The following is a 25,086-nucleotide window of genomic DNA, read 5'->3' on the forward strand; positions in this document are numbered from 1 at the left end:
GACTCACCTCCCTGTCTCGCCCAAAGGCGAGCACTCCTCCTGTGAGTACTCAGGTCTCTCCTGCTCTCAGACCTTAGTCTCTGCAGCTTGGGAGACGTTGGTGGGTTACTAGACCCAGAGGCCGCCTCAGCCTCCCCTGACCCAACCGGTAGTGGAGCAGCTGTAAATGATGACCCAGCTGAAGGCAACGAGGTGATCCCCGCATCTGGAGCTAGGGCAGGCTCAGACCCCTGACTCGACCCAACTGGTGTTCATTGCAGGGGAACCTGTGCAGACTGGGACTCTTCAGGATCAGGCCCCAGAGTTGGTTCAGATGATGCCCGAGGCAAAGGATCCAGTGCAGACTGAGTCTCCTCTGGTTCCGAGTCTGAGCCCAAGTCCTAGGCCATCGCAAACGGTCTCCCTCGGGAGGTTCTGGACTCTGCTTCCTTGCAGGTTTTTAAGCAGAGGTTGGGTGGCCATCTGTCATGGATGCTTGAGTTGAGATTGCTGGTTTGCAGGGGGTCGGACTAGATGACCCTTGGGGTCCCTTCCAGCTCTATGATTCCATGATTCTGCATAACAGTTGGTGGAAACCGCAGGAGGGGAGGGTGCTCTTGGGCTTGGGTCCTGCTCAAAGGTTTCCCACTGGGTGGCCACTGGAAGACCAGGAGGCTGGACTCATTGCACCATTGACCTGACCCAACGGGCTCTTCTAATGTTCTTAACCTGCGGACTGGATTCTCTTAACGTTGCCAGAACTTCACCTGCTGACTCCATGCCTCCCTTGCAGCCTGTGCCATGAACGTCCACCACAAGTGCCAAGCCAAAGTGGCAAACCTCTGCGGCATCAACCAGAAGCTCATGGCGGAAGCGCTGCAACTGATCGAGAGCCGGCAGCAGGTGGGCAAGTGGCGTCGTTCTTTGGCTCCTCTGGGGCAAAAAAGCACAGAAGGCTGGGGGCTTATGTATATTTCTTTGCACTTGCCACCTCTACAAAAGAGGATGTCCCATTCTCCCTGTGAATTTATTTTAGTTGGTTTGAAGTATCAGATGAAATGGGGGCTGGATCCCTCCCTTGCCCCTGCCGTCCAAATTTAGCAGGTGGGTGGGGCTGCCCCGCCTGTCCATCTTCTGACGCCAACCTCATTATGACATCGGGTGACAACTTCAAAGCCGGCCCCTTTGCTGCCAATCAGCTCATTGGAGCCAGGAGAAGCTTCAAAGGGCTTTGCTTCCGGTAACAATCAGCTGACGGTTGGTGACAACAAGCCATTTGAAGTCGATTTGCAAGCGATCCAAAGAGATGATTTGGAGATTACTGGCAGCACCGATCAGGTGACAAAGACGTCCGTTGACTAGGGCGCTCTCGGTGGTCCTGCATGTAGGTTTCCTCCAAGTTTCTGGTCGCCGTGATGGAGACTCTGCCCTACCTTCACTGCCAGAGGCAGCAATGCTACCAGCTGTCGGAAGCCACAAGAGTGGCTGTTGTGCTCATGTTCTGCTTGTTCCCCATGGGCATCTAGTGGGCTACTGTGAGAATGCTAGATGGGCCATTGACCCAATCCTAGAGGCTCTTATTATTATTATTTTACAGCTGACACCTTTAAAATGAAATGAAATGAAATACGTTATTGTCACTTGTACAACTTGTATACAGTGAGATTACACAAGCGCCGCCCCCCCCCCCCCACTCAGTTCTCTTGGTCTTAATTCCACTCATTTACTGACACCCATCCACCAAAAGTCAGTTGCCCTGTTGTTATCTTTTCATTCAGCAGCCTAACAGCCCACGGATAGAAGCTGTTCTTTACCCTGTTGGTGCGACTAATCATGCTTCTATATCTTCTGCCCGAGGGCAAGAGATCAAGAAAGTGCCGGCCAGGTCATCTTTCCCTCGTTGGGCAAAAACTCATCTTCTGCCCACGGCCAGTCCAACTCTTTGACAAGTTGCTGAGAAGTGTCTCTGTGTGACCTGCATTCTGGTTGTAGGGTGTTTTCCGTGGTTGTAGGGTGTCATCTATGGACAAACTCCATCGATTGTTATTTTTTTTAGTTTCCAATCTTGTGCCCCATACTAGATCCCACACTTGCACAGTGTCCAGCAAGCATGCTACGTGATTCATTCCTTTCCTCGTTTTTACCATGAGGCAGGCTAGAAGCTTGCGGGAGTCAGAGAAGATCTTGAGAGAAGGACCTGTGGAAATTGTCTTCCCTGACAAAGACCCGACGCCTGCTGCTCCTCCTGTGCCAGCACCTCCAGCAGGGAAAAAAGGTACTGTATTTTATCGTTTGAGTAAAAGTAAAGGGACCCCTGACCATTAGGTCCAGTTGTGGCCGACTCTGGGGTTGCGGCGCTCATCTCGCTTTATTGGCCGAGGGAGCCGGCGTACAGCTTCTGGGTCATGTGGCCAGCATGACTAAGCCGCTTCTGGCGGACCAGAGCAGCGCACGGAATCCCCGTTTACCTTCCTGCCAGAGCGGTACCTATTTATCTACTTGCACTTTGATGTGCTTTCGAACTGCTAGGTTGGCAGGAGCAGGGACCGAGCAACGGGAGCTCACCCCGTCGTGGGGATTCAAACCACCGCCCTAGGCTCTGTTGCTTAACCCATAGCGCCACCCGCGTCTCAGTTATTGTTTGAGTAGCCACCTTATTTAGCAGTCTCCTTGGTCTATATATATGTTTCTGGCTTTAAACATTTACCTGCCAAATATTGAGAAAGGAGATAAAACAGGGACCTATACAAGACAAGGCCTGCAGTCAATGGAAAGGATGACCTCAGAAGGTCTCACTGGAGACTTTTAGCAAAGGTTGGATGGCCACCAATCAAGGATTCTTGAACTGATGTTCCCTTTATTTCAGGGGTAGGACTAGATGACCCTGAGGGACCCTTCCAACTCTATGACTCCTGCACAGAGTGGAACGTGAATAACAATATTAATCTAAGGGCGATTCATTATTCCCAAGCTCCACTAAAAACAATGAATCAAACTTAGATTAATATTGTTATTCACGTTCCACCTTTCCTCCAAGGTGTTCAAGATGGTGGACACAGTTTTTTCCCTCCCCCTTTTATCTTCACAACAATATTTGTCAAAATTACAAATAGCCAAATACAGACGGTCATTTACCCTCGCTAGATTCAACGTGCTGCCATCTGCCTTATTGCAGGGCAGATTCGAGGGTAAACCATACGTGGAACGAGTCTTCCCCTGCGGCTTGATGGAGGTAGAAACTGTCTCTCATGTCTTGTTACGCTGCCGTTTCTACAGGGATATATGCTGGGTATTTATCACTCCTGTTATACAGAAATCTCCAAATGGGTCCAAACTTCAATGTCTAAAACTCCTGGTAGAGGACAAGGATCTAGAGATTACGCTAAGGGTGGCCAAATTCTGTGCAACTGCCATAAAACTTAGGGAACAATGACTAAGGTTTTAAATGATAATTTTAGGTTATATTTTAGTGATCAAGATTTAATATATATATATATATATTTCAACTGCCGCTATATCTAAATTGTCTCTGTTATACCCAATTGCAATTCAATGTATTCCTGTTGTGTTTTATGATTTTCCTGACCTGGAACCGGTCTGTGACCGTAAGAATAAAATTCTATTCTTCACAACAACCTTGTGAAGTGGGTAAGGCTGAGAGACAGTCACCATCCCACAGCCACCGAACACTGCGTCCCAGAAACAGAGACGAGAGTTTCAGGCGGCTTAAGCCAGCCAGCCCAGCTGCATCTGTCCCGGGTTACACTTCGCCACAAATTACCGTATTTTTGGCCCTATAGGATGCACTTTTCCCCCTCCAAAAAGGAAGGGGAAATGTGGGGGAGTCCTATGGGGTGAATACAGGCTTTTGCTGAAGCCTGGAGAGTGAGAGGCTCTTGCTCTCCAGGCTTCAGGAAGCTCTGCGCAACCCTCTGGAGCCCGGCGCCAAACCGCGCCGGCCTCCGGAAGGTCGCGCAGAGCTGCCTGCCCTCCCGGGGTCCGCGCAGAGGGACCACTGGGACCGGCGCGGCTCCCTAGGCTTGCGGATAGCAGGCTGTTCTGGGGGCTGGGGTCGGGGGAAGCTCGGGCTTCCCCCGCGCCAGCCCTGTGCCTGGGGGGGGAATTTTTTTTCCCTTTATTTCCCCCCCCCAAAAAAAGTAGGTGTGTCCTATAGGGTGGTGCGTCCTATGGGGCGAAAAATACGGTAGGTCGTTGGGTGGGGAGAGAGGCGCAATGGTGTGCGTTCCCACAAGCAGTTAAGATTTGTCACTGCAATGGGGAGAGCTCTTTCAGTTAACACAACTCCACTGGGATCCATTGCAGAGCCTCAGGGAGTTTCCTGGGAATCCCCTGCGGAAGACGTCACGGGTTCCGATTCCCCGGTGGAACTGGAACCAAGGAAAGACCTCCCTGCTCAGCTGCCGAAGTTTACCATAGATGATTTTGTTTTGCACAAAATGTTGGGGAAAGGAAGCTTTGGCAAGGTAAGGAGCGAAAGCGAGAGCAGGAGACACAACGTACTGTTGGTGTTGGTGTTTCTTACAAAAACAAAGCCCTACTTGAATTAAATACAAAATACCACATGCAATTTATGGATTACTGTACAGTGGATGCTCGGGTTGCAAATGTGATCCATGCAGGATGCATGTTCGCAACCCGCAGCGTCCGCAACCTGCAGCGGCACATTTGCACAGGCGCAGGTTGTGATTCGGCACTTCTGCGCATGCGCAAAGAGCGATTTAGCACTTCTGCGCATGCACGACCGCCGAAACCCGGAAGTAACCCGTTCCGGTATTTCCGGGTTTCGGCGGTCCGTAACCCAAAGAAATGCAAACTGAAGCGTCTGTAACCCGAGGTATGACTGTACAGTAGAACAGAAAACCAGGGTTGTATTAACCATTAAACGAGAGCAGGGAACCTCAATCCACACACTTCTTGCTCTTGAGACTCTTCCTAGGTCATATTGCCTCCCCAGGCGACACCCCTTCTCCCCAGCCCTCAAGACTATAGTCTGCACTCTCCTTAAGTGTTTGTACCTGGTTGGAATGTGTCCTTGAACTGGGATAATGTCTCTTGCTTGTCTGGGAGGAGGTGTGTGTGAGCGTACATGTGTGCATAGAAATCTCTGGCTTTTGCACAGCTTGCATGTAACTTAAAAAGGTAAAGGGGCCCCTGACCGTTAGGTCCAGTCGTGGCTGACTCTGGGGTTGCGGCGCTCATCTCGCTTTATTGGCCGAGGGAGCCGGCGTACAGCTTCCGGGTCATGTGGCCAGCATGACTAAGCCGCTACTGGCGAACCAGAGCAGCACACGGAAACGCCGTTTACCTTCCCGCCAGAGTGGTACCTATTTATCTACTTGCACTTTGACGTGCTTTCGAACTGCTAGGTTGGCAGGAGCAGGGACCGAGCAACAGGAGCTCACCTTGTTGTGGGGATTCGAACCGCCGACCTTCTGATCGGCAAGTCCTAGGCTCTGTGGTTTAACCCACAGTGCCACCCGCGTCCACAATAAAACTGACACCTGACACCTCCACCCACTTTTTCCTTCGGCCCCGCCCACACGGCCTCTGAAAGCTCGCCCACGAAAGAGAGTGGCCCTTGAGTCGGGAAGTGCTCCCCATCCCTGCACGACACCTTGGCTACTCGCTTTCAAATCGGTCTTTGCAAAACATAGGGACTAGAAACTTGATAAACATTCCATCTGAGATTTTGGGTTAATTCTGCACTCAATTCTGAATTGCGCGGCTTTGCTTAACCTTGCCATGAATCGCAGCTTTTTGCAGTACCCTGGATTGATTTACTTTTGCCCAGGTCTTCCTTGTTGAGCTGAAGGACACGAACCAGTTTTTTGCCATGAAAGCTTTGAAGAAGGAGGTGGTGCTGATGGATGATGACGTTGAATGTACCATGGTGGAAAGGCGGGTCCTCTCTCTGGCTTGGGGACACCCGTTCCTCACTCACGTCTTCTGTACATTCCAGACAAAGGTAACCAATGTCTTTCCTATTCACTCAGAATAGAGATTCTCATACTCCCTGCCTTCAGGACCCACTTGAGAAGGTCCACCAGTCACAAAATGGCAGCCAGTGCGGCATGGTTTTCAGATGAGTTTTAGTAATACAGTGGTACCTCAGGTTAAAGACGCTTCAGGTTACAGACTCCGCTAACCCAGAAATATTACCTCGGCTTAAGAACTTTACCTCAGGATGAGAACAGAAATTGTGCAGTGGCAGCAGGAGGCCCCATTAGCTAAAGTGATACCTCAGGTTAAGAACAGTTTCAGGTTAAGAACGGACCTCCAGAACGAATTAAGTTCTTAACCCGAGGTACCACTGTAATAATAATAATAATAAATTTTATTTATACCCCGCCCTCCCCAGCCAAGACCGGGCTCAGGGCGGCTAACACCAGGTATAAAAACAATTGATTAAATAATATTATTATTTTATTAATTTTATTATTTATTATTTTATTTATTATTAAATATTATTATTAATTATTATTATTATTTATTATTAATTATTTTATTAATAATAAAATAATGTTGTATTTTAATGTTAAAATACAACATTAAAATGCAGCCTCATTTCAGTAGAAACTCAAATCAAAAACTTTTTGAGGATGAAATCTTCACCAAGGCCAACTATCCAGAGTGGCCTTTGTGGGCCAGAAAAAAAGCCAGGGAAGTCCCCAAATAGGAGTTCCATCACAGAAGGAGAAAGGAAAAAGGAAGGGCCGTCTTATCCATAAGCGCTAGGGGTGCGGGGCACCCGGGCGCTGGGCTCTCAGAGTCTGGGGCCCAAGAGTCGAGTCGGGGAAGAGCCCGCCCATCGGTCGGAGCATCATGGCAGGTTCTTCTGCTGCGGGCAGCTCTGCGCTGCGAGTTTGGGGGTGACCGAGCCAGAGAGACGCTGAGGCAGCCAGCTGGCTCTGCCCTCCTGCGCGCCTGGGACTCGGCAACCGGAAGGGGCGCCAGGTGAATCTTTGCACCCCAGTGCCACATATGTTTAAGCCGTGCCTCCAGGCACCCACATGTGTGGGTTGAACAGACAAGGAAATTCAGCTTAGCAGAGTTTCAAGTCCCATCTTTAGCAGAAAATACTGGAAGCATAGGAATTCAGCTGGAAAGCAAGCTGGCTCCCCCCTTTTCTTAAGAAAGAATCATACAACAGACTGAGAAGTAAGTTTAAAGCACACTTTACTTACTCATAATCATTCATTGGTTCTCAGATGCAACAGCATTAAAAACTATACAGGTAAAATGCTTATATTTACATTAGAAGGAGCCTCAGGCATGTGCCTGAGCTGAAGCAACTGGATATCTGTCTGCTCCTGAAAGAGGGAGAGGGAAAGGAACAAGAAATGCTGGGTGCTCTTTCCCCCTCAGGAGAGGAGGGGAAATGATATCACACAGAGCCCTCTCTATCAATTACATGTCTATGGTCTGGGTCCGCCTATCAGCAATACAGCTCTGTGGTCTTAACCCCTTCACATGCTAACTAGCAAGAATATGCATTAAATATGGTTGATAATTTCCCACAATGATAGACTTTTGGAGATTGGGGTTTAAGAGCTTATCCACACTTCCTTTTGTCCCGTGATTTATTCCATTTGACCCGTGATTTCTAGGCACAGGCGTCTCTTTTGTTTCCCCACTTTCTCTGGGGAAACCACCTGTAAAATGGGTATCATAAATCCTCTGGTTTCTCTTCTTGAGTTTCCCCAAGAAAAAGCTGTCACTGAGGCAATGTTCAATTTCTTTTCTTGTGTCATCTGTTGCCCCAAGACCATTTCATGATTATGATTATGATTTTAAGCCTTTTTTGTCATTTACTAGGAAAACCTCTTTTTTGTAATGGAATATCTCAATGGGGGTGACCTGATGTTTCACATCCAGATCTGCCACAAGTTTGACATTGGCCGAGCGAGGTAAGTTGGGGTCTGTTTTTGCTGCACATTCCTGGAGAGACAGAGAAATTGCTCGAACGTACCATCAGTGATGTGGTACGGTCCTTGCAAGAGTAGATTGTCTTGAAATGCATGATTTGTAGAGTCGGGATCAATGCCAAATCATGCCAAACATTTAAAGCAGTGGTTCTCAACCTGTACATCCCCCAGATGTTGTTGGACTACAACTCCCATCATCCCTGAGCTCTGGCCATACTAGCTAGGGATGATGGGAGTTGTATTCCAATAACATCTGGGGACCCACAGGTTGAGAAAGGCTGGTTTAAAGCATCATGACAGCACTTTAAAGAGGCATGGCATTCCCCCAGCAAAGAATTCTGGGAGCTGTAGTTTCTTAAGGGTGCTGAAAGTTGTGAGGAGACCCCCAGTCCCCTCACAGAACTACTATTCCCAGAGTTCCCTGTGAAGATGGATTGAGCTGAGGCCAGAGAGGGCTGAAGACCGGAGTTGCCCATTGGCAGGGATGTTCTCCATTTGCAGGCTATTTTTAAAAAAATCTGGGGGTGTTTTCAAGCACACACACACACAAACACACCCAATGCCTGCTGAGGTAGTACATTCCCACCAAAGGGTTATCCCATGTTGGAGCCTCTATCTGTTTCTCTCCTTACGTAAAGCAGTGTTTCCCAACCGGTGTTCCGCGGCACACTAGTGTGCCGCGAGACGTTGCCTGGTGTGCCGCGAGATGTTACCTGGAGGGAGGCGGGCGAGTCGGGCGGCGAGAGGCGGGGCGGCGGCGGCGAGGAGAGGCCGCCCAGCACGGGGCTCTCGCCGTCTGCCTGCCTGGCTGCCTGCATGGCGCTGACGTCACGGGGCTGTAACGTGCCCCACATAGGCACACGTGGGGCGGCGAGCGAGCTCCCTCCCACATCCCATCGCCGCTCGCTTCGGCCGGCCTACTGGGCTGTCGCAGGCGGAAGGCCTGCGCATGCGCGAGGTTTTCGCGCCTTCGGGATTCCCTTCACGCCTTCCTCCTCCCGGGTCCTTGAGAGCGCGGGAAGCGGCAGCGCGAGACTGGCGTTGAGCCTGGTAGGTATTGCGCTTGCCAAGTCAGTCATTTGGGAAATGAAAACTTGCAAAGCAAGCAACCAGTTCAATCTGAAGTACGTGTATGCTTAATATCCTGTATCTGAAACCTGTTCTGCCCCCTCCCCCACACTTGGTGCCATTTTCATCTACACATGCAGCAGAGTAAGTTGACCCAGAATAGTACCAATTCAGATGGCAGATGGGAGAATGACAGTGCTGAATGCTTTCCCATGTAGAACAGTCCCTGCAAATAAAAACCTAGCATATTTGGAAGAGGGATGCTAGCCTAACCATTACCTTCTATGCTGTTACTATTTTTTTTTTTTTTTTACATAAGTAAAATGTGACCTTTCCCCATCTGGCATGGTGGTGTGCCTCGAGATTTTTTTCATGAAACAAGTGTGCCTTTGCCCAAAAAAGGTTGGGAAACACTCACGTAAATGATGCTTTTTATTTATTTTTTTAGTCCGTAAAACACACATCAAGGACAGGGGGAACTATCTGGGCAGCATACAAAATAAACATCCCAATTTCAAACAGAAAGCAGCAGGCAGGGACGCCAACCTGTGCTCCAGGTTATGGGTGCCCAATGACACCCGTAATGTGACGTCATGACATCACGTTATGTCAATGTGCCGCAGAGGCGCTTCTGAGGCCTGGTAGGACCTCAGATGTGATCGCCGAGGCCTCACGGGGCTTTGGAGATCACACCGGAGGCCTGGGAAACCTCCGACACAACTTTTGGTAGAAACTGGAAGCCGCGTTGGAGCCCGCGCTGTGGGTGCTGAGCACCCACAAAAAAAAGTTTGTGGGTGCCCAGGCTTCCAAGGCCCCCTATAGTTGGCACCTATGGCAGCACCCATTGAATAATAATAATAATAATAATAATAATAATAATAATAATAATAATTTATTATTTGTACCCCGCCCATCTGGCTGGGTTTCCCCAGCCACTCTGGGTGGCTTCCAACAAAGTATTAAAATACAGTGGTCTGTTAAACATTAAAAGCTTCCCTAAAGAGGGCTGCCTTCAGATGCCTTCTAAAAGTCTGGTAGTTGTTTTTCTCTTTGACATCTAGTCGAACAGTTTTGTTTTAGAAAGCTGTAGTAAAAAGCTGCTTCCGTGGAGCCTCTTTTATTCGGCTGCTCCAGAGCACCGAGTCCCCAAAATAAAATAAAATACTAGCCTGAATCACATGAATGTAAAAAAAAAAACCAAAAACCTAGAAGGTAAACACCAACCAAAGATTTAAAAACGGATTGAGGCATGATTAAAACAAATAGAACAAAGCAAATAAAATAAGCCCTGGTACCCCTGGGGATAATTTTTTAAAAAATCAATATTGAAACCGCTTTAGGGCTTTGTTTGGATTGAAGAGCGACTTGAAGTAAATTATTCATTAGAGCCGGGTGAGCGAAGGTGACTTTGGGCGTAGAAATCCGCCTGGCCTTCCTCTGCAATTCCAGAGTTGGATTTCTAAAAAACATGGTCTGGCAAGAATTCCACCACTCTGCTTTTCCGTGTCGCGAGGCAGGGTGGCAAAGGGAAACCGTGGCTGAGTTTGCCCCCCTTGTGTGCAAGCCCCCAATGGCGAGGCTCTGCAAGAACTTCTGACAAGAGAGAAGTACTGTGACAAGACAGAAGTACTGTTTGGGGGGGACAGGAGGCAGGCAGGTGTGGAGGTGACACAAGATGGGTGACACCTGGCTTGAGAGCAGTACATGTGAAAAGGATCTAGGAGTCTTGGTTGACCACAAACTTGACATGAGCCAATTAGTGTGACGCGGCAGCTAAAAAAGCCAATGCAATTCTGGGCTGCATCAATAGGAGTATAGCATCTAGGTCAAGGGAAGTAATAGTGGCACTGTATTCTGCTCTGGTCAGACCTCACCTGGAGTACTGTGTCCAGTTCTGGGCACCACAGTTCAAGAAGGACACTGACAAACTGGAACGTGTCCAGAGGAGGGCAACCAAAATGGTCAAAGGCCTGGAAATGATGCCTTATGAGGAACGGCTAAGGGAGCTGGGCATGTTTAGCCTGGAGAAGAGGAGGTTAAGGAGTGATATGATAGCCATGTTCAAATATATAAAAGGATGTCATATAGAGGAGGGAGAAAGGTTGTTTTCTGCTGCTCCAGAGAAGCAGACACGGAGCAATGGATCCAAACTACAAGAAAGAAGATTCCACCTAAACATTAGGAAGAACTTCCTGACAGTAAGAGCTGTTCGACAGTGGAATTTGCTGCCAAGGAGTGTGGTGGAGTCTCCGTCTTTGGAGGTCTTTAAGCAGAGGCTTGACAACCATATGTCAGGAGTGCTCTGAAGGTGTTTCCTGCTTGGCAGGGGGTTGGACTCGATGGCCCTTGTGGTCTATTCCAATTCTATGATTCTATGATTCTATGGTCCTGAATGGGGTAACTGTGCCCCTGAAGGACCAGGTGCGCAGCCTGGGAGTCATTTTGGACTCACAACTGTCCATGGAGGCACAGGTCAAATCCGTGTCCAGGGCAGCTGTTTACCAGCTCCATCTGGTACGCAGGCTGAGACCCTACCTGCCCACAGACTGTCTTGCCAGAGTGGTGCATGCTCTGGTTATCTCTCGCTTGGACTACAGCAATGCGCTCTATGTGGGGCTGCCTTTGAAGGTGACCTGGAAACTACAACTAATCCAGAACGTGGCAACTAGACTGGTGACTGGGAGCGGCCGCCGAGACCATATAACACCGGTCTTGAAAGACCTACAATGGCTCCCAGTACGTTTCCGAGCACAATTCAAAGTGTTGGTGCTGACCTTTAAAGCCCTAAACGGCCTTGGTCCAGTATATCTGAAGTAGCGTCTCCACCCCCATCGTTCTACCCAGACACTGAGGTCCAGCACCAAGGACCTTCTGGCGGTTCCCTCACTGCGAGAAGCCAAGTTACAGGGAACCAGGCAGAGGGCCTTCTCGGTAGTGGCACCCACCCTGTGGAACGCCCTCCCAACAGATGTCAAAGAGAACAACAACTGCCAGACTTTTAGAAGACATCTGAAGGCAGCCCTGTTTAGGGGCTCTTAATCCCAGGTGTAGGGAGCAAAGAAAGTTCTTGCCCCCTGGTGAAGGAACTCTGCACGTTCTCAGGAGCATTCTCCCTATGCAACCCAACTGTTATTTGGCTCAGCTCTTGCCATTGCAACAGGAAGGAGAGACGTCACTAAGAAGGAAGATGGCTGCTGGTGCCAACATATCCGCCGCCACCATTCCTGGACTGGTGGCAAGGCTGCATTCCCATGGCAGTTTAATTCCATTTCCCACGAATACCTCTCCCCACAACCCCTGGTCGATGTGCATTAATGTAGGTGTTTGCAGAAAAGTTATTTGTCCTTTCCATCTGACAAAAGCGGAGGGCTGTAAATTCATTCAGGACAGGAAAAAGAAAGTGTCCCGTAACACAGCACCTAATTTAAGCAGCGGAACTCACTGCAACATGATTTGAGGATGGCCACTGGCTTAGGGTGGAGGGTAGGTCTGTCAGTGGCTGTTATGAAATGAGGCCTGTTGTTGTTGTTGTTGTTGTTCTTATTGCCATGCCTTTTTCCTTGATGGGACTCAAGGTAACTTACAGATAAAAACAATAACCACTGGACCAGTACTCTGGGGGGGGGGGGAGATATTGGATATTGGGTTAAATATGAACCAATAAAATTAAGCCCAACTTGTTTCTGATTTTCTCAGGTTTTATGCTGCTGAAATCATTTGCGGCTTGCAGTTCCTTCATTCTCAAGGAATCATATACAGGTAGGAATTTTATCCTTGGTGGAGAGAGAAAGAATAATACAATCATAGAATTGCAGAGCTCGAAGGGACCCTGAGGGGCATCTAGTCCAACCCCCAGAAATGCAGGAATTTCAACATGTGGTTGTTGTATGTCTCAGGAGATAACGGCGGAGTGCACTTTTAGGAGAGAAGGCAAACAGCTGAAGAGTTACAGCGCCTGCTGTGGCTGTAGAGACCGAGACAGGAGGGACATGTTTTGTTGCAGCTGGGGCAGACGAAGGCGTCCGGTTGTGCTGTTGCAGGTGCACCAGGGCATTTCTTCTCTGTGTGCTCCTCCCAGCAGTCATTCCTCCTCAGCTCTTCCCCACAATTTGTTGTTGTTTAGTCATGTCCGACTCTTTGTGACCCCCTGGACCAGAACACGCCAGGCACTCCTGTCTTCCACTGCCTCCCGCAGCTTGGTCAAACTCATGCTGGTAGCTTCGAGAACACTGTCCCACCATCTGGTCCTCTGTCGCCCCCTTCTCCTTGTGCCCTCCATCTTTCCCAACATCAGGGTCTTTTCCAGGGAGTCTTCTCTTCTCATGAGGTGGCCAAAGTATTGGAGCCTCAGCTTCACGATCTGTCCTTCCAGTGAGCACTCAAGGCTGATTTCCTTCAGAATGGAGAGGTTTGATCTTCTTTATGGTCCAGCTCTCACTTCCATACATCAGTACTGGGTAAACCATAGATTTAAGTATTCAGACCTTTCTCAGTAAGGTGATGTCTCTGCTTTTTAAGATGCTGTCTAGGTTTGTCATTGCTTTTCTCCCAAGAAGCAGGTGTCTTTTAATTTCATGACTGCTGTCACCATCTGCAGTGATCATGGAGCCCAAGATAGTAAAATCTCTCACTGCTTCCATTTCTTCCCCTTCTATTTGCCAGGAGGTGATGGGACCAGTGGCCATGATCTTAGGTGGTTTTTTTATGTTGAGCTTCAGACCATATTTTGCGCTCTCCTCTTTCACCCTCATTAAAAGGTTCTTTAATTCCTCCTCACTTTCTGCCATCAAGGTTGTGTCATCTGCAGGTTGTTGATATTTCTTCCGGCAATCTTAATTACGGCTTGGGATTCATCCAGCCCAGCCTTTTGCATGATGAATTCTGCATATAAGTTAAATAAGCAGGGAGACAATATACAGCCTTGTCGTACTCCTTTCCTAATTTTGAACCAATCAGTTCATAGAATCATAGAGTTGGAAGAGACCACAAGGGCCATCGAGTCCAACCCCCTGCAAAGCAGGAAACACCATCAGAGCACTCCTGACATATGGTTGTCAAGCCTCTGCTTAAAGACCTCCAAAGACGGAGACTCCACCACACTCCTTGGCAGCAAATTCCACTGTCGAACAGCTCTTACTGTCAGGAAGTTCTTCCTAATGTTTAGGTGGAATCTTCTTTCTTGTAGTTTGGATCCATTGCTCCGTGTCTGCTTCTCTGGAGCAGCAGAAAACAACCTTTCTCCCTCCTCTATATGACATCCTTTTATATATTTGAACATGGCTATCATATCACCCCTTAACCTCCTCTTCTCCAGGCTAAACATGCCCAGCTCCCTTAGCCGTTCCTCATAAGGCATCGTTTCCAGGCCTTTGACCATTTTGGTTGCCCTCCTCTGGACACGTTCCAGTTTGTCAGTGTCCTTCTTGAACTGTGGTGCCCAGAACTGGACACAGTACTCCAGGTGAGGTCTGACCAGAGCAGAATACAGTGGCACTATTACTTCCCTTGATCTAGATGCTATATTCCTATTGATGCAGCCCAGAATTGCATTGGCTTTTTTAGCTGCCGCGTCACACTGTTGGCTCATGTCAAGTTTGTGGTCAACCAAGACTCCTAGATCCTTTTCACATGTACTGCTCTCAAGCCAGGTGTCCCCCATCTTGTATTTGTGCCTCTCATTTTTTTTGCCCAAGTGCAATACTTTACATTTCTCCCTGAAATGTTGTTCCAGATCCAGTTCTAACTGTAGCTTCTTGGCCACAATACAACCCCACAATACTGGGACTTGTACCCAATATGACTTAACAATTGTTCTGTGTATATACAGCACATACTGATTAGATAACACATCTAATCTTCCAAGAAAAGAGCCTTTTCAGAGATGTTGCCTGATCTTGCCTTGCAGAGACCTGAAGCTTGACAACGTTCTCCTAGACAAGGAAGGGCACATCAAGATTGCTGATTTTGGGATGTGCAAAGAGCACATGGGAGGGGACGCCAAGACAAGCACATTCTGTGGAACCCCCGATTATATTGCACCGGAGGTAAGTGGGTCTATTAGCCCTGGCAACCAATGGAACTTCCCAGACCAGAGGCAGAATATCTCTGAATAACAGGGGTTGGGTGCAAATGGAAGAGAAGGGTTGAGTCTTTTGTGCACACCAATAAGCTTCCTGGAGGTATCTGGGTGCTTGGTGTAGGGAATGCAATGCTCAAGGTCATGGGGTATCCTGTGGGCCTCCAGCTGTGGTTGGACTTTAACCTCTATCACCCCAGTCAGCATGGTAAACAGGCAAGAGCACAGCAGGGCTGAAGCTCAGTGGTAGAATAATAGAATTGTAGGCTTGGAAGAGACCCCGAGGGTCATCTAGTCCAACCCCCTGAAGTGCAGGAATCTCAACTAAAGTATCCATGGCAGATGGCCATTCAGCCTCCAAGAAAGGAGAGCCCATCACCTTCCAAGGGAGTCCATTCCAGCTCTTACCAATAGTTGGAATCTCCTTTCTTGTAACTTGAATCCATTGTTTCATGTCCTGCCCTCCAGAGCAGGAGAAAACAAGCTTGTGGAGGCGGGCGTAGAAGACTCCCTGGTCCCGAATGGGGTAACTGTGCCCCTGAAGGACCAGGTGCGCAGCCTGGGAGTCATTTTGGACTCACAGCTGTCCATGGAGGTGCAGGTCAACTCTGTATCCAGGGCAGCTGTTTACCAGCTCCACCTGGTACTCAGGATGAGACCCTACCTCCCCACGGACCGTCTCGCCAGAATGGTACATGCTCTGGTTATTTCACGTTGGAGTACTGCAATGTGCTCTACGTGGGGCTACCTTTGAAGGTGACCCGGAAACTACAACTAATCCAGAACGCGGCAGCTAGACTGGTGACTGGGAGCGGCCACCGAGACCACATAACACCGGTCTTGAAAGACCTACATTGGCTCCCAGTACGTTTCCGAGCACAATTCAAAGTGTTGGTGCTGACCTTTAAAGCCCTAAACGGCCTTGATCCAGTATATCTGAAGGAGCGTCTCCACCCCCACCATTCTACCCGGACACTGAGGTTCAGCTCCGTGGGCCTTCTGGCGGTTCCCTCACTGCAAGAAACCAAGTTACAGGGAAGCAGGCAGAGGGCCTTCTTGGTAGTGGCACCCGCCCTGTGGAACGCCCTCCCACCAGATGTCAAAGAGAAGAACAACTACCAGACTTTTAGAAGACATCTGAAGGCATCCCTGTTTAGGGAAGCTTTTAATGTTTGATGCCTTACTGTATTTTAATATTTTGTTGGAAGCCGCCCAAAGTGGCTGGGGAAGCCCAGCCAGATGGGCGGGGTATAAATAAATTATTATTATTATTATTATTATTATTATTACTTCCATGTGACAGCCCTTGAGTTATTTGAAGATGGCTATTATAATCGGTCTCTTCTTATGGCTAACCAACCCAACTCCCTCAACCGTTCCTCATAAGGCTTGGTTTCCAGACCCTTGATCATCTTGGTAGAGCATCTGATTAACATAGGGTAGGTCCCAGGTTCAAATATCTGGAGGACTGTCACATGGTAGATGGAGCAATCTCGTTTTCTCCTGCTCTGGAGGGTAGAACTCAAACCAATAGTTACAAGGAAGGAGATTCTGCTAGACATCAGGACAACCATCACTTTCTGATGGTAAGAGCTGTTTGACAGTGGAACAGTCTCCCTTGGGAGGTTGTGGACTCTCTTTCCTTGGGGGTTTTTAAGCAGAGGTTCTATGGCCATCTGTCATGGATGCTTGAGCTGAGATTCCCATATCGGAAGTGTGATATAATAATAATAATAATAATAATAATAATAATAATAATAATAATAAATGAAATACTTTATTGTCACTTGTACAACTTGTATACAGTGAGATTACACGAGCAGCCCCCACTCAGCTCTCTTAGTCTTAATTCCCCTCGTTTACTGACGCACACCCACCAAACCCAAAAGTCAGTTGCCCTGTTGTTATCTTTTCATTCAGCAGCCTAACAGCCCACGGATAGAAGCTGTTCTTTACCCTGTTGGCGCGACTAATCCTGCTTCTATATCTTCTGCCCGAGGGCAGGAGATCAAGAAAGTGCCGGCCAGGGTGTGAATCATCCCTGAGAATTTTCCTCGCTCTCCTGACGCAACGTTCTTTCGCTATTTCATCCAGTGGATTCAATGGACAGCCCATAATATCTTGTGCTGTATTCACCGCCCTCTGTAGGCACTTCCTATCAGTTGATGTCAAACCAGTGTACCACACCGTGATGCAGTATGAAAGGACACTTTCTATTGTGGACCAGTAGAAGGAGATCAATATATTATTGATATATATAAATATAAAAATAATATATTATTTATACTCTGCCCATCTGGCTGGGTTTTCCCATCCGCTCTGGGCAGCTTCCAACGAAAGATTAAAAATACATTAAAACACCAGTCATTAAAAACTTCCCTAAACAGGGCTGCCTTCAGGTGTCTTCTAAATGTCAAATAGTTGTTTATTTCTTTGACATCTGATGGGAGGGCATTCCACAGGGCGAATTCCCTAAAAAAAAAGCTTTAAAACTTTTTGCAAAGAAAACTCAACTTTGGCCAAAAAGTTACTCTCAGGATGCCTTCAAGTTCTACAATTCTATGATTCCGTGATTCAATCCCTCCATGGGAGACAGAACTCTGCCTGAAATCCTATAGAGGTGCTTCCAGACAGAATAGGAAAAACTGGGCTTGATGGACCAGGAGTCTGACTCAACATCAGGCAGTTTCCAATCATAGCTGTCAAGCATCCCTTATTTGGCGGGACAGTCCCTTATCCCAGCGCAGTGTCCCGCTGCTGTCCCTTATTGATGATGTCCCTTAAATTTCCCGGGTTTCAAAGGAAGCAGCTCCTCTCCCTCCCTCCTTGCCGGCCAGGGAGGAGGGAGGCTCCCACTGTGTTGCTTGGCTGCGTTGCTCACCCAATAAGGAGTCTAAGAACGACTGGGGGGTGGAGCCTGCATGCCTTGTGCTGATCAAATCAGCTGCGTTGCCTGGGGACTCGCCTTTGCTCAGCGCTTCCCAGCGGAGAGGTGACGGTGGTTTCCCTTGCTGCATCCCCTTTGCCGGGTTGCTGCGCTGTGGGAACCACCGCTTGAGGCTTCGTTTGGCTGCTGGCTGGGCTTTCTGCCTTTGGCTCGGAGGGGCTCAGAAGTTGAACATACCTGTGCTTGGAAAATCCCTTATTTTGGCTGCTGATCCCTTATTTTCGAGGCTGCTGGTCCCTTATTTTCAAATCTGTAATTGACAGCTATGTTTCCAATGTTTCTATGTTGATGAGAGTTGAAGTCCACCAACATCTGAAGGCCAGCTCTTACTGGTAAGCTTTCTTTACTTCTCCATCCCCTTTCCATTATAGATTCTGCTGGGGCAGAAATACAACACGTCCGTTGACTGGTGGTCCTTTGGAGTCCTTCTGTACGAGATGTTGATTGGTCAGTCTCCCTTCCATGGTCAGGACGAAGAGGAGCTCTTCCAGTCGATCCGCATGGACAGCCCGTTCTACCCTCGATGGCTTGACAAGGACGCAAGGGACCTTCTTGTGAAGGTCAGGTCAAGGAGAGAGGGAGGCAGGGATGAAGGAAGGATTGGACTGGGCAAGATCCCTTTCTACTAGAATAATTCTCCCCAGCATTTCCTCATCTTTTCCTCATATGTAGAGTCATTTCCTTTGCACTAAATACGGTCGTTTTTCCTGATGGAATTTACTTTTAAAGATAAAATAAGAATTTATCTTTAAGGGTGCCTCCAGACTGCCTCTGTTTTGGGGTTATTCTGGAATTGTCAGTGGTGAATTTCCTTGAGGACTTCTTATTTAAAAAAAAAAGGTTTAAAAAATTGTTATTATTTATTAAATGTGTATACAGTGGTACCTCGGGTTACATACGTTTCAGGTTACATACGCTTCAGGTTATAGACTCCGCTAACCCAGAAATAGTGCTTCAGGTTAAGAACTTTGCTTCAGGATGAGAACAGAAATCGTGCTCCGGCGGCGCGGCAGCAGCAAGAGGCCCCATTAGCTAAAGTGGTGCTTCAGGTTAAGAACAGTTTCAGGTTAAGAACAGACCTCCAGAACAAATTAAGTACTTAACCTGAGGTACCACTGTATCGCCCTTCACCCATAGATCTCAGGGCAGTCCACAACATAAAAATCCTAGAGAAAAGCCACAAAATACATAATAAAAACAAGAAGCAAACAACAGTAAGTGCTATGTGTTTTTTTTTAATTTAGCGTTCTTTCGATTTCCAGCTTTTTGTAAGAGAACCGGAAAGGAGACTGGGAGCCAAAGGGAACATCCGCCAACATCCCTTTTTCCAAGAAATCAACTGGGAAGCCATTGAAGCGAGAGCAGTCGAACCCCCTTTCAAGCCTAGAGTGGTGAGACAGAGAGAAAAAAAAACCTTAACCTTTCTGAGTTTCTTTGCTTCTCTTCGCAACTAAAAATGAATGATCCCTGCAGATCAGAGGGGAGGTGGTTGAGTTTCCTTGTTTGTGGACTCCAGATAATCTTACCATGTTTAGACTCATTTTTTCCCCATTTTTTTAGATTCAGGTAGGTAGTCGTGTTGGTCTGACGCAGTTGAAATAAAAATAAAAAAATAAAAAAATGTCCAATAGCACCTTATAGACCAATTAAGTTTGTTCTGGTATAAGCTTTCGTGTGCATGCACACTTCTTCAGATGCACACAAAAGCCTGTACCAGAACAAACTTAGTCGGTCTATAAGGTGCTACTGGACAATTTTTTTATTTTTTTATTTTTATTTAGACTTTTTTTGTTTGCTTGTTTTTAAAATTATTTCTATGCAACCTTTCATATACCGTATATATTTTTTAAAATGCCAGGGCAGTTTCAAGGATGATAAAACAGCATTGAACAAAAAACATATCTGAAATATACTCGGAGTCGAGTGTGGATTTCATGCTCTTTATTCAGCTCATAGTAGTGAGGAATGCCAGTTCCCCTGAAATGTCTGCTTTATATACATTATTTACACAATGGGCCCCACATGATTGGCTAATTCCAGGATTCTCCTGTAGGCCAATCAGGTTGTGGATTCACCTAAACCTGGAGTTGGATTGGGTGGCTCCTGCAGACCAATCAGACTGCTGCATTCTGGATCCTATTGTTCTAGGACCAATCAGACTGCTGCATTCTGGATCCTATTGTTCTAGGACCAATCAGACTGCTGCATTCTGAATCCTATTGTTCTAGGACCAATCAGACTGCTGCATTTTGGATCCTATTCAACTCAGTACATAACAATATCAAACATCAGTTAGAGTTGCAGCAGTGAGAGAAACCAGGGGGAGGCTGATCCATTAGGGCAAATGGGGCGCAACTCCACCAGCTTTGCCCAGCCCTTGCCGTCTGTCTTCTTATTTACAACCTGTCCAGAAGGTGCTGCTGCTGCTTGCTAGCTGTCTTTCAAGCTTGCCTTTTGTAGAACTCAATAGCAGAGAGGATGGGCACAAAAGTAGAGCTCATTGGTTCTGGCGCCACCTACTGTTGGGCTCCTTTCCTTCTGTCCTATGGGTCCCAATGGCCACCGACCACCACTGCGGTCAGGAAGAGCTTGGGAGAATCACTAAAGGTTTGGAGGACTATAAATTCCATCACCCTTCATCCTGGCTGGGGCTGATGGGAGTTAGAGAGCCACAGGGATCCCCCTCAAGGTTGCTGGACTCCCATCTGCCTAGTCAGAGACGATGAGAGTTGTAGTCCAGCAACAACACCTGGAAAGCACCACATTAGCTTAAGCAATGTTTCTTAAACTTGGGTCTTTAGCTGTCGATGGACTACAACTCCCATCATCCCTGACCACTGGTCCCGCTAGCTAGGGATGATGGAAGTTGTAGTCTGCTGGAGACCCAGGTTTGAGAAACATTGTGCAACTCTCCCGCTGCCATTTCTGATGCTTCTAACTCTGTTTTCCCTCTCCTCTCTGCAAGAAATCCCCTGGCGACTGCAGCAACTTCGACAAAGAATTTCTGAACGAGAAACCCCGGCTGTCGTGCGGGGACCGGAGCCTCATCAACAGCATGGACCAAAACATGTTCCGAAGCTTTTCCTTTACCAACCCCATCATGGAAAAGTTGCTCTCCCGATAGTCCAGTGCCCTGGGATCAAGGTGGTTCAAGAACAACAACAACAACAACAACCATGGCCTCCAAACTCCCAACTGGCGGAAGTCGTGCTTCTCATCGGACGACGGAGGTGGTGGCCTGGATCCAAGTGTGCCCTTCTCCCGGTGGAAAGTCTCTTCTGATAACAGAAGGGCTGCTTCCGACCTGGCAGAAGAGGGTTGCACGAGAGAGGTGACCCCAAATTCCAGGGAAGTTCTTTCGTTTGAAGAAGCTCTCGCACAAGATTTTGCACAAGCTCGGAGGATTTTGCACAAGCTCGGAGGCAGCACCTGAAGGCATTCAACCAACTTAGCCGGTGTAGGGCAGGCTGCATGGCCCACGTCACTGTATCCTCCATCATCTGCTGCCAATTACTGCCTGCCGCCCGAGGCAGCCGCCTCACTCTGTCCAACGGGAGCACCGGTCCTGCTGGGAGATGGTGATTTCCTCCCAAGCAAATGAGCAGTGGCAACAGCTGCGAGGACGATGGGGATAGCATACACAGAGAGGAAGACCCACTGAGAACATCTTCCCCAAAGTCCCCTGGAACTGTCACCGCACAAGCTCTTTTCAAGACAACTAGAGTTTTTACATGCCACGGCTGGCTATATTCCTCATTCACCATGTTTCATGGCTGGCAATTCAGCCCCTGACACACTGCACCGTGGTTTGACAGAACGGCACTAATACATTTTCGCCTCCTGCTCGCAGTTGTTTGGATCTGAGCCACTGTGGTTTGCTGAACGGTGTGGATGTCCCAGGAGGAACACTTAAGAAGGGAATATCTGCGATAACCTGGGGGCCTTTTACTCAGTTCCATCGTTCTGCCCTGCAGTGGAGAACCTCTGGTCTTCAGACCTTATAAGGCCCAACAGGGATCCTAACTGGCCTGTGAGGGTGTTTTCTCCAAACCACATCCACTGCCCCCCCCCAACACTGCACATGGCATCAGGGCAGATGTAGACGTATCTGCAAAGGAGGAATGAGGAGTTTAAAGTGGGCTCCCCATTATTCCCTCTCAGGACTAATCAGCTGATTTTCACTGACAGGGAGCCCCACTGGGATTGGCTGAGCCAGGGAGTAAGCCATCAGGCATGCTCTCATTCAGCCAATGGGGTGGCCAGCTTCAATCAGCTGATGAGTCCTGAGAGACATCGTTTTTGCAGCAGTTTGCGTTCAAACTGTAGACAACTGGACTTTAAGGGTGAGGGCTGTCAGTGCCGATCAGCTGAGAGCCCTCATTCTGAAGCCCATTTGCAAGCAGTTTGCATACGAACTGGATTTCAACGTAAGCCGCATCGTAGCAAGTCCTCCATAGTGTATTTTTGGTTTCTATGGAAGCCGCCCAGAGTGGCTGGGGAAACCCAGCCAGATGGGTGGGGTACAAATAATAAATTATTATTATTATCCACATTTCCGTTAGTGTCCCGATCTACCTCCTTCGTCCTTTCGAGATCTTGCTGTGATCCGGTGAGGCTTCTGCAAGATCTCGGTCTTGTGAGTTCCACCTCACAGGATCGTTGAGTCCCTGTGTGGTTTTCCTGGCCTGTGAGAGCTCCTCCAGGTTGTTGGGCTCTCTTTCTCTCTGTGGGACTCATGAGATAACTCAGCCCCGTTTAGCTTCAAGAGATACTGTCTGTTTCTCGTTTGATGCTTGCACTTTCCAAAGGTCATAGGTCAGCGGTAGAGAGCATGTGCTATGCGTGGAGAAGGTCCCAAATTCAATCCCTGGTGTGGCGATCACACAGGGTCCTTGGATATTTAACGGTCTATTGATCCCTGTGCCACCACTGTGCTCGCTTCCCCACTGCCACCAACCCGTTACTCTCTTACTGTCAGAAAGTTCTTCCTGATGCTTAGTCGGAATCTTCTTTCTTGTAACTTGAATCCGTTGGTTCGGGTCCTGCCCTCCAGAGCAGGAGAAAACAAGCTGGCTCCATCCTCCATGTGACAGCCCTTGAGATATTTGAAGATGACTCACATCTCCTCCCAGTCTCCTCTTTTCCAGCCTAAACATACCCAGCTCCTTCAACCATTCCTCATATGGCTTGGTTTCCAGACCCTTGATCATCTTGGTTGCCCTCCTCTGCACATGTTCCAGTTTGTCTATATCCTTCTTAAATTGTGGTGCCCAGAATTGGACACAGTATTCCAAGTGTGGTCTGACCAAGGCAGAATAGAGTAGTGCTATGACATCCCTTGATCTGGACACTAGACTTCTGTTGATGCAGCCTAGAATAGCATTAGGGTTTTTTTGCTGCTGCATCACCCTGTTGACTCATGTTAAGCTTTTGGTCGACTAAAATCCCTAGATCCTTTTCACATGTACTACTGGCAATCCTGGTGCGGCTGGTTCTTCCTGTGTAAGTGTAGAACCTTAAATTTGTCCCTATTGGAATACATTTTGCCCAGTTCTCCAATCTGGTAAGATCATCTTGAATCCCAATTCTGTCTTCAGGGGGTTGAACCTTGGAACCTTCTGCATGCAAAGCAGATGTCCAGCCACTGAGATATGGACCACTTACATCAAAAGGTGATGTTCGCCATCCTTCGCATAAGTGTGTCTCATGTGGTGGCATAACTAAGACCAGAAGCTCCATGTCTGCTGTGTATCTTGCCTTAGCCATAGCCTAACTTATTACTCTGCCCAAAATCGGGTGGCCCAGCCTCTACTGAGAAGGACCCTGCAAATAGCACACAAATCTATGTGGCCCAGCCTTCCCACTCTGATCTTTGCAACACACAGCTCTACTGTTTGCCCTGCTTATCATAATGATGGGCGTTTTGCTCATATGTACATAGGACTTCTAGTGGTGCTCATTCAATAGGTCTCCATAATCTGCTGTTGTTTTTCCCCCTCCGGTCAATGGAAGAGCTCCCTCTGTGTGCATATTCCATACGGCCGGGTTAGATTTGTTAATAATATGGATTTTTGAAAACTGTTTGTGATGTTTGTACAGGGAAATAAAATGTTGTCCACTGTAATGGGAGCAAATGTTTTTGTAGGGAGACCAAAGCAGGTAATGCTTATAATGGCTGCAATGTGCTGTTCAGCAGTACATTGCATCAGAGCTGGCCATAAGAGATGTTCATTTCTGAAAGCGAAAAGCATGATATGAAGTTTTATGACGGTTAATAATAATAATAATAATAATAGTAATAATAGTTTGTTTATACCCAGCCCATCTGGCTGGGTTTCCCCAGCCACTCTGAGTGGCTTCCGACAAAACACTAAAATACAATAACCTATTAAACATTAAAAGCTTCCCTAAACAGGGCTGCCTTCAGATGTCTTCTAAAAGTCTGGTAGTTGTTGTTCTCTTTGACATCTGGTGGGAGGGCGTTCCACAGGGCAGGTGCCACTACCAAGAAGGCCCTCTGCCTGGTTCCCTGGAACTTGGCTTCTCGCAGCGAGGGAACCGCCAGAAGGCCCTCAGCGCTGGACCTCAGTGTCCGGGCAGAACAATTTCTCACTTGCTCATGAGGTGATGAGGAAGGTTACCTCTTTCTCTCTTGAAAAATACATCTGGAGGAGGAAATTGGAAGAATGCCGCTCTTTCCCTCTTCCTCTTTCAGCTCTATGGTCTTTTCAAGGTTCAGGTTAACTCTACTGGATCCATCTTTTACCTAGATCACTTCGAAAGGTTTAGCGTGTGAACTTTCTCTTTCTCTTAAGGGGAGGGGGCTGATCCCAAGGTGGAAAGAGAGAATTGACCAAAGGGAGAAACACCTACAGCACTCAAATTTCAAAACAAATGTCACTGGTGAATGTAGACCAGGGGTGGCTAGCTGTTTTTCACCCGAGGGCCACATATCAGCCTCCCAGGGGCCACGTATCAGCAGAGAGCGTGGACAAAATTAGGTGTGGCTGCCCTTCGCAGTCACAGGCAGGCAGCCACGCTGCACCCAGAACCTCCTTCAGCGAATCCAT

General features: G+C 48.0%; 1 protein-coding gene across 2 annotated transcripts in view; it reads left to right on the plus strand.

Annotated features, from left to right (window-relative positions):
• The window catches only part of PRKCQ (protein kinase C theta), a 53,882-nt gene extending 29,742 nt beyond the window's left edge, over positions 1-24,140 (plus strand). For both annotated transcript variants that reach the window (XM_028746909.2, XM_077935349.1), the window contains 10 exons: positions 773-882; positions 2,134-2,254; positions 4,303-4,463; positions 5,792-5,965; positions 7,816-7,907; positions 12,690-12,752; positions 14,899-15,037; positions 18,388-18,576; positions 19,279-19,407; positions 20,982-24,140. In XM_028746909.2, coding sequence (XP_028602742.2) covers positions 773-882; positions 2,134-2,254; positions 4,303-4,463; positions 5,792-5,965; positions 7,816-7,907; positions 12,690-12,752; positions 14,899-15,037; positions 18,388-18,576; positions 19,279-19,407; positions 20,982-21,140 — 1,337 coding nt within the window. In that variant the 3' untranslated portion in view covers positions 21,141-24,140. The remainder of the gene's footprint in view (positions 1-772; positions 883-2,133; positions 2,255-4,302; positions 4,464-5,791; positions 5,966-7,815; positions 7,908-12,689; positions 12,753-14,898; positions 15,038-18,387; positions 18,577-19,278; positions 19,408-20,981) is intronic.
• Positions 24,141-25,086: the final 946 nt, after the last annotated feature.

This window comes from Podarcis muralis, chromosome 10, assembly GCF_964188315.1.
Source record: "Podarcis muralis chromosome 10, rPodMur119.hap1.1, whole genome shotgun sequence".
In the NCBI taxonomy this organism is placed as follows: domain Eukaryota; kingdom Metazoa; phylum Chordata; class Lepidosauria; order Squamata; family Lacertidae; genus Podarcis; species Podarcis muralis.